A 15,575-nucleotide genomic window follows, 5' to 3' on the forward strand; every position below is an offset into this window, starting at 1 on the left:
CCCCAAAGGGAGGGGTGGTGGTTTAGGAAGCAGGGGAGGGCAAGGCGCATGGAGGGCTGCCTCATTGGTGAGCGTGTTTTGGCCCAGCTCCTCTTGGCGGCTTCACAGTCATCTTCCCAGAGGAATAATCAGCTTTAGAGGCAGCCAGCGCTCAAAACTCTCTCTCAAAAAAAGAGGAAAGATGAACAGCTTCAAGCTTGTTAGCACCTCGTCCCTTCCTCCCTTGTAACACTTTTTTAAACCACTTACTAAGTGGTGCACGTTGCTAATGCTGTCCAAAAAGTCACAGGGTGACTTCATGCTGTCCAGCAAGTCAGTGGTCACTGGGCAGTGCAAGTAAAAGCTCAAGGTTTGGGGTTTGTTTTTTCCACAGAATTATGAGTGGCCTGTTTTCTAAGCTGTGATTCTTGACCTCTCTGTCTCTGGTGTTTTGTTCTGTCTGACCCTGCTTTGCTTCCTGGTAGCTGGATGGCAACTGTTAGTGCCTAAACTGCATAATTATGGGGGAAAAAAAAGCCTTAGTTATGAAACCACTGATCTTTCTTGGCAGTTGTTTGCTCAGTTAATATGTTTCTCTATCTGCAGGGCAGAACTTCATGATGTCCTGGAAGAATATAAAGAAGGAGCTGCAAAATTTATAGGTAAAGTGTGTGTGTGTGTTTGCTTGTATGTCTGGAGAGAGAGCACAAGTGGATTCCCCTGGTGTGTTTTTATGCAGGAAGGTAATAGGCTTTCCACATTTAGGCATTTTCTCACTCAAAGGGATATTAAGGGAGGCCTGAAATAGAATGTTGTCACTACTGTAGCCAGAAATCCCTCAAACAGGCTACAAAAATGTGTAGTTTTGTTTTATTTCTCTTTTTCTCCACCCAGCCTTCTCCTTGAGGGTTTCAGCACTGACTGGGACACCCTTAGCCCAAAAGTTGAGGCTAGAACTGAGAGAAGTTTTATTGTTGCCCCAAGTCAGTGCCACAAATGACCCTTGCAAGGTGCAGTTTCTGACTTTTTTTTTGACAATGAGAATTAGAAATTCTGGTGAAAATGGCCTTTCTCCTACAGCTGTTCAGGCAAATTCCCTGACAGTCTGCTCAGGCTGGAGTTTTTGATTGTTGTAAAACAGTTGGTTTCATCTAAAGATTTCCAGCATGGAATCTTCATCCAGTATGAAGAATAAACACTCAAAACACTCCAGGTCAGTCTCAGCTGATGGACAGTTCTGCCTCTGAGCTGCTCCTGTTCTGAGATGTTAGGGGAGGGACCCATGTTGTGCTTGCAGGAGCTAATGCTTGTATCAAAGCTGAGGTATTTTTATGAATGTTTTGTGTGTGCCAGTTGCACATAGATTATGAATGTATAAAATAATGTGTATTATAATATTTTTTAAAAAATGTTTAAGAATTTTTGTCCTATATACAGAAGTTAAGCTTTTAATAGTTTTTTTTATTTTAAAAAAAAACACATCAAAATTTTGGACATGCATTTGATTACATAAGAAAAGTTATGGCTTTTGGATTTATGGATTTCCAAAGGACTTTTGCACCCAACTTTCAGTAAACTTTGACAGCTTTGGGACATATTCCTGCAAGAAAAGTTGAAAATCTCTTTGTCCAACACGCTTGGACACCAGTTTTCTCAGTTTAACCCATTTTAGTGACTATCTCTGAAGAGAAAACTGTCAGTCATTGAGACACCCTGTCCAGCTTTCTGATATTTGAATCCTCCAATCTGCAGGCATGATAAATCTCTCATTTGTGTAGCTGATCTTTCACTACACCTTGTCCTTCCTTAACCCTTCCAAGCAGGAGGTTGTTGCTTAGTTCAGATCGTGTCAAATCTCAGAGGCCTCCAAGTGAGTCAGCTGTTGGGTCTGGTGAATTTTTGTGGCAGGGGTATTAATCAAGAAGAAACATTAAATCTCAAAGGAGCTATGCAGGCTGCAGAACCAAGGGGTGTTATCTGATGGTTTGTCCTGATGTTGGGAAAGCTGAAGGAGAAGTCTGCCTTCTTTGGTGCAGAGAGATCAGATGAACAGCATTTTCTTTGTCAGAATATATGGGTGGGGGAGAATACCTTGTTCCTTTTTGAACATCTTTCCAGTAGCTTTGTTTTGGTCCATGAAACTCCTCTGTGTCTGCTGCTCTGTTCCCAGGTATGCCAGACATGGTGCTGTACTGCTCCCTTCATGACCCAGTCACTCCCTGTCCATCTGGCTACAACACTAACAAGGTAAAGTAGCTGTAAAGACCTGGAAGGGTCCACTTGAAAGTTCCCAAAAGAAACCTGCCAGTTCTCCCCTCATCTGTGTGGGTATGCTTAGGCAGCCACAGGAGTCCTTTACCCTTTGTAGAAAAATCTTTGCACAAAGAGGAGCATCATTTACATGCTCATAGCTCCTACCAAATAAAAATGGACATTTTCTTGACAGTGGGTTCCCTGAACAGTTAAGTGGCAATTCAGATAGAGCTCTGGGTTTTAATAAATACATGTAAATACATGTGTTTTAGCTGTGCAAGCTTGATACCACTGGTCAGCAATAAACACAACAGCCACCTAAGCCTGGGTGTTGCAGGCTTGACTTTTTTGGTGTTTTTTTTTTTAAGCTGGTGAAGATTTTTGTCTTCTTGGTGCAAGGCTTCTGCAGCTGGATCTGTTCTGACAAGTACTTAGGAAAGCTTTTTGAAAGCAATGGGACAGAAAGCCCTGGATTCCCTGCCAGAAAGCCTGGCACAGGCTGGATTGAAATAATCATGGGGTAATGCTTAGTTCTCTAAGCCACATGGCTGTTTTGCTTATTAAAGCAGCTTTTTTTTCCTCAGGAGAGCAGAATGAAGGTAACTAGACTTGATTACACTCTTGTGCCCTTTGGCTGAGACAGTTCTGAGTTTCCTCTGCCTGCCTTCACCAGCTGTTCCTTGATGCTCTCACGTAAGAGGCAGCAGGTACTAACTTGCCAGCAAGCTCCTGCAGAAGAACATAGAGCTGCTGCATTCCAGCTATTCTGCAGGTATTAAATCAGGATCTCTCCCCTCTGCAGTTGCTTTTTTGTTTTTTAAAGGGAAAATTTACAAAATTGTTACTTTGAAGACTTTTCTTTGTTTGTTACTCCAGTTTAGTGAAATTGGCTGATGAGGCCAAAAGTCATCAGGAGAGATGGATGGGTGGACAACAAACCTGTGGTGTATTGGCACAATCTTTTTCTTATTTTATTTTATTTTTTTTAATTTGTGGAGACCAGGCTAAAAAAGAGCTGTTCTGCTCTTGAATTGAATGGTGATTGACCTCTGCTAGGCCAGAGGTGTTCAGGTAACAGAACCTCTCTGTGCAGGTACTTTTGTCCTGCTTTAAAAAAATCTGAAGTCCTGAGGAGGACCTTCCATTTTTGGTGGTTTTCAAACCACCACTGGCTGGGTTTGAAAGCTGTGTATTTCTTTTGCACTTGGTATTTCAGTCCCTTCTTAAGTGAGTGGATCTGGGACCTAAAATAACAGTGGATTCTAAGATTAAAACGCCTAGCAACCATTTTTATTCTTCCCTCTGTGTGTGTGGCTTGTGTATATTTGAATATACATTTATATTTACATGGGTGGGATGAATTTGCAGCTCAGAAGAGGAAATAGCTTCTTTGTTTTGCTTTGTGTGCAGAAAATTAGTGAGCTGCATTTCCCCTTGCAACCTTTGCTGCTCTTCGTGGAATGACAGCATAAGTTTGATGGGAATTAAATCTTCTCTTTCTTCTTTTTATGTTTTTTTTTTTCCTAATTCTGCTAGTTTATGTGGTGATAGCTCAGCTGTTCTGTCTCAGACTTCCAAACACAGGGAGAAGTCACTGTGTTGAGTGTGATGGTTTCACCACAGAGTGTCTCAGAAATCCCAATTCAGTCATTTATCTCCTTTCACTCATGCCAACTGCAACTGTGCTTCTGGAGAAGTATCATCCCAGTCTCTGAGGTTTCACCAGACCAATTCCTTCTCCTTTTGACCCAAGATGTGTTAACCTTTGCAGCTTGTTTCATCACTTTTCTCCCTTGACAGACAGTGTCCCTGTGGGGAAACTCAGGCCGCATGGAGCTGACAGCTTCCAAGTTCATGGACATCCAACGTGCCATCCAGCCAGACTGGTTCCAGTGCCTCTCAGATGGAGACACCATTTCTGGGGAGGCTGGGAGGAAAAGGGCCAAGAAGGCTGTGGATAGGTCCCTTTCCTTCCTGGATGTATGCCTTCAGCTGCTAGAGGAATCACCGGTAAGGTCCCCAGGGGGGCAGGGCTCTAGCACTACAGCAGCTTTTTAGTCTCTGCTGCATTTTGGGCAGTTCCCAGGGTGTGGTGTAGCAGGAAATGGTGGCACCTGTATCTGTCACAGAACACCCAAGTGGCAGTCCTGGGTGAGGTGTAACCAGTAGCACAGTGAGGTTTCCTTCTGCCACTCTCTTTTTTCTCTTTTGCCTCCTGCAGCAAGTTACCCATCTCTACTAGTTGAGGAGAACTTCTTTAATTATTATTATTTTTCCTCCCCTTTTGGACTGCAGTGCATTTCTCCCACTTGTATACATAAGCAAAGTAAGATCTTCTCACTCAGGTTGAGAAAACCCCATCGTTTTGCTCTGAAGTCCACTCAGTTCCAAGTGAGGGAGGACTGGCTAGAATCTGCCAGTGCTAGTCTTTATTTCTTCCAGCACTCTTGAAACTTTCTTCCCTTTTTGTTGAAAAGGGGATGTGCTATCTGAGTCTGTACTACAAAGGAGGATGAGTGACAGGAGCTGGTCCTGGTACCCCCCCTGAAAGGCAAGTTGTTGTGAAATCTGGTGTCAACAGCCAGGATGATGGCCCCTGCTTTGTGTTCTGCACAGGCACCTGTAGTGCTGAGGAGTCATCTGTAAAAATCCATCTACAAAGATGAGCTGTGATAATGGCCTCCTGTAGGGAGGTGGGAAGAATGGCACCAAAATTCTGAGGGAGTTTTAAAGACCAGGAGCAGAATCTTGTTTCTCCTCATGCCATTTCTGCCTTACACTTGGGCTTCACAGTGTTGTGTGTGGAATAGTCTTACAGGGGATGAAATTCTGTGGCTCTGGCAAGTTTCTGGGCCCATGGGGCTTTGGTAGCAGGCATCTGGAGTCTAGGGTCTTGTGTGTCTTTGGTAGAGCATGCTCTAACACTTGTAGCTTTCTCCTGGGCCAGGAACTACAAGGAAGTGTAATGTTTGGGGCAATTGAAGGTGGAGATATCCTGGAAGAGAGGCTCAGATCAGCCAGGGAGACTGCCAAAAGACCTGTGGGTGGCTTTCTGCTAGATGGCTTCCAGGGATCTGCCATGGCCAAGGAGACCAAGTTGAAACTGATAGCTTCTGTCACAGCAGAGCTGCCAGAGGATAAACCAAGGTAAGTTGTGTGGGCAACATCCCAAGAAATCATCTGTCCTGTTGTGAGGAGCATCTACAGTCTGCTGTAGGAAATAATCACTGTGTTGCACAGCTCTGTGTGTGTCAGGCTGCAGTCTTCAACCCTTGTTTCAGTTTTTAGCTGTAGCTGGCTCCAAGCTGTGCTCTTGCTGTGGGTTTGAGTATTCCCCACATTCAGAGAATGGCTGAGATTTTAGTTGAAGTCATCTTTTTTTACATTTTTTTTAATTTTAGAAAAATTACAGGTAGGAGATGTCTGAACTTCCACAAAAATGTCTGCTCATATTTGCTAATGGCCCAGAAGCAGAGAGGTTTCTTAGCTTTGGGTTGAGCTTTTTGGCTTTTGCATGGGTTACATGGCCAAGAGCAGCTGCCACTGAGGTAGAGTGGGTGCTTTTTCCATAATTTCCTGAAGAGAGTGACTCAGGCCCCCTTGTCCTTTAGTCCTGTGCTGCCCTCTGCTAGCTGAACATTGCTCTGACCTCATGGTGTTCAGAAGGAAATTAAATGCACAAGCATGTGTCTGCTGTTGCAGCTTGTTCATGCTCAGCAGTGCCTGGGGTTTGAATTTTCCTGACAATTAGGAAGCTTGCTGTGTTGTTGCCATCCTGTCTGGTTGAGCTACTTAAAAGATCCCCTGGGAGCATTAGAGTCCAATCTGCTCAGCTAACCTCAGTGGCTACCAGGGCATCTGCCTCATCTGTCAAGTAGTTTGCTTGTCTGGTTAAGACAAGTGTTTCTGACCTCTTTCTAGGAGGAAAGCTGGTTAGCCTTAGGGGGGGGTCTTGTAAGGACCTGAAGTGAATTGCAGACAGTTCTGCTTTCCTGAATCATCCTTGCTGTTCTGGAGAAGTTCTACAGCTGTGTTCTACCACAGTACCAAATTCTCTAGGAGACAAAACACTTTCTGTGCTTCACCCAAGGAGGGACTGCTCTTGGTGGGATGGTGACACCATCCTCAGAGTCCTTTCATGTGCCTAAAGGTGCTGAAGTCTCTTGGTAAAATTTATTTTCCTTTCAGGATCCTTTCAAGAACAAATGTTTGTCCTTACCTGTGCAGAGATAAGTTTTAGCCAGGGTTTGGATCATCTATGGAGAGCTACTGGTTGAACTATGGACTGTCATTTTATCCTTGTCATGAGAGCCTGAAACATAAAACACTCACACCATAAACTTCTGCCCTCCTTATCCTGTGCTCATCAATTTAATTGGAGTACTTAGACAAGTGACTAAAAATGGCACCTTGTGACTTCATTTATCAGCCCCTGTGTATTTTCCTAATTACCTGTTTAGATCCTTGCCCTACATTAGCTCCTGCTGCTGTCAGCCCAGCCTTGCACCTGCCGTGGGGAGCAGGCTCCACTCTAGTCTCTGCTGCTTCTCCCACCCTCAGGGAAGCTGCCAGCTAAATTTGGCTGCCAGCAGGATCTCTTACCACTGATGGTGATCCAGCTGGGCCCTTCCTGGCTCTTAATGCCATGGCCCAGGGGATGTTACAGCTCATTTTTTGGGGGGTAAATCATATGAGCAGGTAGAGTGTAAAGAGAAGAGCAAAGCAAGGAACTTTTCCCTTTCTTAACTAACATTTCTCATTAGTGCTTTCTCCTCCAGGCAGTTCTCCAAGTGCTGTATGCTGCCTGTCACCTGAGGGGCTTGTATCTGTGACCAGCCACCTACTGCTGCCTCTGATGCTCTTGGTCAAGGCTTTTTAGCTGTCTCCTAAACCAAGTAAAGGGATCCCTGTGTCTGGGAACTGGTAGTTCCTGGGGGTGCAAATGTGGCTAAGAAGATACTTGTACAGCATAGATGTTGGGTGAATTTTGAATTTAAGTGTATTGGTCTGTGTAAGAAACCAAACCCTCATGGGGTGAGGGTTTGCCATGGTCAGTGAGAGATTATTCCTGTCTTCCAAATGGCAGATAAAGCCAAGCCTGCCATGTACTGGAGGGGATGGAGGTGGGGAAATGGAAGCATGCAGGATTCTGAGTGATGACTCTTGTACCCATTTGCCTTCTCCTTAGCAGTTGCAGGGGTGAGCTGCAGGTGCTGCCCATGTGTCTTTTCCTTCAGGTCCCTGCTTCCTTCTGCTCAGAATACTCTAGATTTGTCTTCTTGTGTGTCTCTTACAGAATCATCCACGGTATAGGCAAACCAGATGAGGTTCTTGAGTGCATTGAAAGGGGAGTGGACATTTTTGAGAGCTTCTTTCCTTTCCAAGTGACAGAGAGAGGCTGTGCCTTGGTCTTCAGTTATGACTGCCATCCAGATGGTGGAGCAACAGGTAGGCTCCTTGATGGTCATCATTTTTACTGTTTCAGCCACTGTTGTGGCAAGCATCATTGGTGCTTTGGAGGAATCTGTTGGGTTTGGGGTTTTTTTTGTTGTTCCTGAAGTACAGTAACCACTGGAAAAACTGAGCTTCCACTGCCTAGTGTTGCTTTTGGATTTGAGGTGTTCTGGTGTGAAACTTGAGGCCTCAATCTGGGATCTGATTAGCCAAAATTTGCTCAAGTACTTCTTAAATGCTTAGTGAGTGGAGGGGGTTTTGTTCAACACTATTGTCAAATTTTCTGTTACCCTTAGCAGTGGAAGCTGGGTCTGTTAAGTGGAGATCTAAGAGACTTGATCTCTGGAATTAACTGAACATGTGTTTGTTTTAATAATAGGTTTTTGAAGCCCCTTCTGTCTAGCTGACAAAAGTTAAGGATCCCTTTTCTCTGAGCAGCTTTCCTCTCTGTCCTTGCATTCAGCTGTTCCCAGTGAAACAAAAAGGAGCTGCTGATACCTCATTACACTGTGAGGTGGGAGCATGTGTGGCACCCATTAAACCATCTATCACATGTCTTTCAAGCAGCTGGTTTGTTTTGGCCTATTAAATGTTTTCAGTACAGAAAATCAGTGTATGTTTTTCCTCCTGGGTAGAACCTAGCAGCTTTTCATGCCTGGATAATTCAAAACCAGCTGAATAGAACAGAACATCTTGTTTCTCTGTGCTTGCTGCTGTTTTTTTTTAACCCCTTCTCTTTGTTGTTCCTTACCTTGTCTCACCTTATTCTTAAATCATAAGATTTTGGGTAAGGACAATGGTTTTGTTCTGTGTCTAACAGTAAATGTGGATGCAAACAGAAATATTTAGTTCCAGATATATCTCCTGCTTAAGAACAAACCTATAGAATTTTGGGGTAGGTTTTTATATTTAAGCTAGACTGCTGAAAATGCAGATACCCAACCCAAATCTGCATTAGTGCTACCAGCCTTTTTTGCTTCTGATTGTTTATTAAAAGAAGAAAGGCATCAAAATCTCTGAGCCCTGATGACAGCATGGAAAGTAGGATGATTGAATGTAAATGAGTTGCCTTTCTCCTCCTAACAAAATCCAATAAAATCAATTTGTTGAGGTGATTGCATTCTGTTCAGCCTGCAGTTCAGCCTGGAAATATTTTTGACATTTTAAGAAGAATTCAGCTCAGTAGAGCAGCAAAAAGTGATGCTGCCATTTCAGCTCTAACTCTTCATTAGGTTTAGTAGATTAGTTTTCACTTGTCTCTTGTGGTTTTGATCATCTAAAATTGGACTTGTGTTAACTAACCTATGACAATTAAAGAAAAATAGTTGTTTAGGAAAGACATGGAAACATGTGGCAGGAGTTTTTATCTGGCAAGAGAGCAGCAGAAATAAGGACTTTAAGGTTGCAACCCTTCCTCTGCCCTTGCTGTCTGTTCATAAAAGGCTGTTGTCTTTGTATTTAAAACAGTTTTAAACCAAAATGGGGCCCAGGACCTGGAGAATAATAGTGCTGAAGAAGACCAGGATAAAATCTCCAAAGTGGACCCAGAAATGACACCGTTTGAGATATTTCTGAAGGACAAAAGGTATTGAAGTTTGTGAGGAGGGTACCTGCAGCTGTATCATTAAATATGGGGCTTTTGTCCTCTGGTTTTGATGGCATGTGGTGGGAGAGTTTGTTGAAGGTGTTGAAGACAGCACTTCTGTACCTTGACTGGGGGGTGCTGGACAAGCCTTCTAGCTTGTTCTCAGGCACCAGCATATGGCTGAAAGGACTGTCTGTTGCCTGACATAAAGCCAGGGGTGTTCTGATCACTTATCCAGTAGCAGGGACCATGTTCCAGCTGAAAGATGGTGGATTCACAAAGGTTATCTGAGGATCATACTGGTCTTCCACATCTAACTTGGGTCACCTTTTAAACCATAGAGAGACTCTGCTTTCTGCCTCAGTCTGGGCAGCTGCAGAGCAGTTCTGGGATTTCTGACTCAAAGCTTTGGGCAGTGTTACTACCTGTCCTTCCTCCTCCTTCCCACAGCTACTCCTGGGCTGTCTGAGCAGACAACTGTGTTGCTTTGCTTGTCCTCTCTCCACCCTGTGAGAATTGTGCATCTCGTGGCCGTGATGAGTGGATCATCCACTAAATCCTTGCTTCTGGGAGTTGCCTCCCTCACAGGCTGTGAGGTGTGTCTTCTGCTGCAGGTTTTCTGTCAGGGAAGGCACTGATAAAGCCTCTCTCTGCTCTTAGCTGTGGGGTAGTCAAATTATCCACAGACCTAGAAGTCCACACATCTTGCAGCAGCTGCATTCAGGCCCTCAGCACTTCAAGACCTGAGACCCTGCAAAAGGACAGTGTAGTAACTGGATGTTTTCTATTGCTGGAATGGGTCTTTTTACCTTTGTTTTTAATCCAACCTTGCCTCCTCCTTAGATACCAGGATGATTTTGGCCCTTTGCTGGAAGGATGCTCCTGTTACTGTTGTCAGAGGCACACCCGTGCCTACGTTCATCACCTCGTCGTGACCAACGAGCTGCTGGCTGGTGTCCTGCTCATGATGCACAACTTCCAGCACTACTTTGGCTTCTTCAGTGCCATACAGAATGCTTTAAAAGACAATAAGCTGGATCAGCTGAAAGAGCTTGTCTTCAGACAGGCACTTCAAGGCCCAGGGAATGCTAAGCCACAGCAGTGAGGATGGAGGAGGTTGTAGGTAATGTCTTTATCTGGTGGGACTGTGTAACCTCAACCTGGCCTTGAAAGCCCTGCCTGAGGAGTTCCAGTCTGACATCAGAGCCAGAAAGAAGGGGAAGTGTTTCATCTGTGTCCTGCTGTAGAGGGATTTTTTTACTCTGTACCCTTTCACCTCCATGGACTAAGATCTCACTCCTGTGCTAACTGGTGGGTAATAAATTCCCAGCTTCCCAACTGTCCTAGCACTGGTCAAGTAGCACACTAGACAAATGTCAGTGTGAGATGGAGCTGTGGAAGAGATGTATCACAGGGAGAAGCACTGAGAAAAGGTTCTCCTGGCTCCTTGGTTATGTCACATTCCTCTTATTCTGTGTTTTTTTTATGCCCCATACTTGGGAATCCTGGATTTTGTTACAAAGCAAGAATAAAAAAAAACTTTATTATTCATTACAGTGGCTCCTTAATGAGTGACAGAGATGATGTACTGCAGAGCTTGAGTCCAGTGCTCAAGATGTCTCCTGAAAACCTGACCTAGCAACCTGATGGAGGGCAGGAACTCATCTAGGAGTTGGATCCTGTTACAGAGCAGGGATCCAAATAATTTGCTTCATAAAAAATGCCATGATAGACCTGGAAGTGTTACTGACACCTGCTCATCCCTCTCCCTGCAAGAACTCCACTGTCTGAATTAAGCTGAAAAAAATACTAGTTAAATTTGCTGGCCTTAAAGCAATGAAGGATTAATCTGCAGTTTTCTCTTCTTCATGTCTTCAATGTTTTAAGATTTTAATGTCTCACATCAGAATGACTTTACCATGGAGTGTAAGCTTTTAGCTTCCCTGTCAGCATTCCATGTGCATCCCTATCTCCTTGGCCAGCTCTACAATGGTGTCAGAGTCCTTCCCATCATTCCAGCCTCACCCCCTGCATTCCACTAACATTTCTGTTCTACAGGATCAGGAAGAAATGGTGCAAAGCCCACTTTACACCTTCAAGTAGAGATTGCAGGGAATAACCAGCTGCAGAAAGTATGTAAAATACAGGACTAACATCCTCACTCCAAGAGGTGCCTTATGATTGTTCATGTTGCAGCACTGGGAAACTGGTTGCCCTGGATATAGAAGGTCTGCCTAGCTTAAAAGACAGGGAATTCTGATGAAACAAAAGCTTATGCCTCTTTTGAGAGGATTTTGAAGGTATTGGGACCTTGCAGTGCTTGTGTCTACAGTGTTTAAGTGTCAATTCACAGCCTTACAGGAGGAGGCACCAACTACTTTAAAACTTCTAATTCCCTGACATTTTCATATCTACATGTGATCACCAAAGTATATATAACCCAGCCCAACACTCAGGCACCAAAATGCTTGTGTCCAAGAGGTCTGTCAGGGATGCTCTGTGAAAAACAACTTTAATGTGTTGTATTTATACAAGCTTTTAATCTGTGTTAATCCTCCTGGTTCACACTGTAACAATTAAGCAACATTTTCCATGCTAACTTAGAATCTTTTTTGATTTCCAAGCAGAGATCTAATTTCTTCAAAAGCAGAATTCTTGCCTTCATATGGGAAAGAGCTCCAGGAAGAAAATGAAACTTTCCTGGAGAAGTGGAAGGTGAATAATGAGTGGAAAACTTTCTAAATTAGCATTACTTGGCACAGGAGACTGCAAAAACATCCTTGGCTGGCATCCATCCCCAAATGGTAGAATAGAAAGAGCAGAATACAAGGGAAAAACTTCCTCTTTTTCTCTGTGTTGGTCTTGGTGTGTTAGAAAGACAAATCCTTGAACATTTTTTTCCCCTTGGCAACTTTGAGTGTAACTTTCCCCTTGATAAAGAAAAATCTTGCCTGCTGTTCTGTTCTGATGAGAATAACTGCAGGGCCATGAGTTAAATGCCAAGCCCTGTGCTTTTCTGACCACTTTGTATTCTGCTCAGTAACTTGGGCCTTTCAGAGCTATTTTAATATTGCAGACCCCTCAGCAGTTTCAAAGGTTATGCTTTAAAGTGTGTTCAGGGGGAAAAAAAACCCAAAAATTCAGACTGGTCTGTCACAAAAATATTTTCTCCTTTCCTTCCTCATTTCTTTTCCCACACATTCACCCATCCCATCCTCTAAATTACTAGGACATGGTGTCCATGGCAGGTTGTGTCAAACCTCATCTGACACTTTCTAGGTGCTTTTCTGTGGCTCTACAGAGATGTAGGAGCTGCCTGAGACTGGAAGTGTTCCAGCAGGGTGTTCAATTTGTTTTGACAGCTCTTAGATCCAGAGGCCTTTCAGATCATAGAGATTTTATGCACAGAAAAATCAGTTCCAAGTATATTTCAGAGGTGCTTTTAAGTGTTTGGTGACTATTTTTTTTCTTCCTGAACTCTGCTGATTTTTGATTCATAAGTTGGCAGACAAAGGGCCCCAGTAAAATGGTTTAAAACTTCCTCTTGATAATTTTAGAGGTTTTCCTCTGTCATATGGAAGGCTTGCACAAAATAGATGATGGTGCAAGCCACTTTTGTGGTCTTATTTATAGTCCTCTGGGGTCTTCTACATCACTAATAAACACAGTAGTGAACTGCACTAACCCTGAAACAAATCTCATGTGTTGTATTTATACAACATCTCAAAAACTTGAGAGAAAACCTGCTCTGGTTGTGTGTCTGAACACCTGGCAGAGCTCTTTGAGAAGCAGGTTTCAATGAGAAGGGGTTACCTGCTTAGCCAGGGTTATTTCAGACTTTCAGCCTGAAAATACCCAGTGGGGACAGGGCTGTGTGTAAAGAAATTCTGACTGGAGCCATCTGGATCTGCCAGACAGTGCAGCCCAGGCAGGGGCTATGGTTCATGCCTGCAGCTCTACAGGACAAGGTGTATCTCCTGTCTGTAGCTGCAGAGCAGATTATTGGTCAAAAAAAGATCTAAAAATGAAATCTCTTGGATGTAATAGCCTAGCACAGATTTTCCCAAAAGAAAGGAAGGGTTTCAAGGTCCTTAGCCAGAGGGTGGCAGAAAGAAATGTGAGGTCCCTTAGGAAGTGTAGTAGCCTCCAACAAGGAAAACATCCTTTTATGGCTTCTTCTCTGCTTTACAATATAAAATTTAATCAAAAACCTGTTGATTTCAGCTCTGGATGGCTTCAGTTTGGTGCCTGGTACCACTGAAGGCTTTAGTAACTTGGGTAACCTGTGATTTTGCTGCTCCTCACTTCTAGCAGGAATCACCTTGGGGATCACTGCTTGAAAACCAGATTTGAATTCAAATAAGACCAGTCTGAACATGACACCTGAAAGATGCTGGGCCAGGGCTTGAAATGGACCTAGGCACCCTCTGAAAGATCTTTGTTTCCACCTTTCTGGCAGCAACCCACATTGGTCCCTGGTGATCTGTGTTATGAAGGATCTTACTGGGAATCCCTTGAGCAGCTATCTGTCCACAGGCTGATTTATTTAATACCCTCCATATCCTATGTGCTGAGTGCCTCCTGTGCTGCCCAGCACCTTGGAGCAGATGGAGTAGCACCACCCACAGCTGAATTTTCAGAATTCACCTGCTGGAAGCTCTTGGGGCAGCTGCTGAGTTCTTTCCCAGTTGCATGTAAAATGCAAGTAATAACAAAAACCTCTTGTGAGTGGATGATTTTGTACAGAGGAAAATGTTAACAGGGCTTACAGGTGTGAAAAGGCTTCTGGAAGAGCCACATTCACCACAGAGGGACCAAAACTTCCACTCACATCCATGTTTTATTGGAGTGATGCTGTTACAGTGCATTCCCAGTTTCACATAAAACAAAAACCTCTTGTGGGTGTCCAGGTGATCATTTTGTACAAGGGAAAAGGTTAATGGGGTTTACAGGTGTGAAAAGGCTTCTGGAAGAGCCACATTCACCACAGAGGGACCAAAACTTCCACTCACATCCATGTTTTATTGGAGTGATGCTGTTACAGTGCAGTATGAGGGGCACCTCCCCAGACAAGACAACACACACTGTCCCCGAGCACCTCTTCCCAAAACCCAGCCACACCAAAGCCCTGCTGCGTGCTCCAGAGGTGGAAGACAATACTTTTGGCTTTATGTTAGGAAAGAGAGGAAGCCTTTCCTGGTTGGAGGAGCTGTGGCACAGACACACACAGTTACACCTAAAGCTGTCGAGCAAGCAGGGCTGAGGGCACAGCTCAGCCTGGTTTGGGGAGGGAGAGCTGGAGCCTCTCATCCAGTGCAGTGAGGGAGGGAGATGAGAGTCCTGTGTTGAGCCTGTCCCAGGCCAGGTTTGTCTGGGTAAGGAGGACATTAGAGTGAGACCCACCTACATGGCATTCCCTGGTGTTGCCATCCAGGAACTCCTGGAGATGGCTTTGTGAAACACTGCCAGCAAAATGAGCCCGTGGCAGGGCTGTATTTGGCCAGCTCCTGGAAGCTGGGATGTACAGATACCCCATGAGCTGACAGGTATTTTGGCTAGGAAAGTCCTGGCTCTGATCCCTTCTTGCTGGGAGGGATGCTGCTGAAGTGGCTCTCCCCAGGGCATGGGCTGTAACAGGACAAACCCTTCATCCAGCAGTGCTCCCGATGAGGAGAGGAGCACAGATGGGGATTGGTTCTCAACAGACCACCACCAAACTTTGAGACAGGGTGCAAGCAGCCTGACCCAGCTGAAAAAAACAGGCTTGAAGCTATTGCAGGCGTGGCTGGAGCTGTCCTAGGCCTCGTTCATCATTTGGTGGCTCCAGGAGATGACTGAATGTGTGGTAGTTAAGTGGTGGTGAATCCATTGGTGGTCCTGGGGTTTGGGAGAGAAGGGGGACAGTGATAGTGCTGCACTTCTCATGAGAGCTGCCCTCCCAGCCACCTCTCTGCCTTGCAAGGAGCAATAAAACACGAGCTGGCAGCACAGGTTAAAAGTGACATTGGCAACTGGGGCAATTTTCTCAAGCACTGAGACCAACTTGGTTTTTTGGGCAAACCTTTCGATGGTTTGACAGCGAGGTCATCGTTTCTCCATCAGCACTCTAGCTTTTGGCTTCCTTGCCAAATTTTTGCTCTTGACTCTTGATTGATCAGGATCAAAGAGGTCATTTTCTGCCTTCTGATTAGTCCTGGGCGTGAGCTGAGTGTCTTCTGCAGGCTGGGGCTCCAGCAATGGGAGGCTCTTCCACTGCATGCAGAGGGAAGGAAGGGGCCCATCCCTCAGCCGGGCCCCTCACTCA

At 44.6% G+C, this 15,575-nt stretch overlaps 1 protein-coding gene across 1 annotated transcript; it reads left to right on the forward strand.

The window, feature by feature from the left end:
• Nucleotides 1–585: 585 nt before the first annotated feature.
• QTRTD1 (queuine tRNA-ribosyltransferase domain containing 1) lies at nucleotides 586–10,376 on the forward strand (the record flags this gene model as incomplete). The annotated part of the gene is made up of 7 exons (XM_008943410.1): nucleotides 586–641; nucleotides 2,150–2,226; nucleotides 4,033–4,242; nucleotides 5,180–5,379; nucleotides 7,529–7,680; nucleotides 9,154–9,271; nucleotides 10,115–10,376. Coding segments are annotated over 7 exons (1,075 nt in total), but the record flags the coding sequence as incomplete, so codon positions are not given.
• Between the last annotated feature and the right edge of the window lie 5,199 nt (nucleotides 10,377–15,575).

Source organism: Merops nubicus, unplaced genomic scaffold, assembly GCF_000691845.1.
Source record: "Merops nubicus isolate BGI_N331 unplaced genomic scaffold, ASM69184v1 scaffold9947, whole genome shotgun sequence".
Lineage (NCBI taxonomy): Eukaryota > Metazoa > Chordata > Aves > Coraciiformes > Meropidae > Merops > Merops nubicus.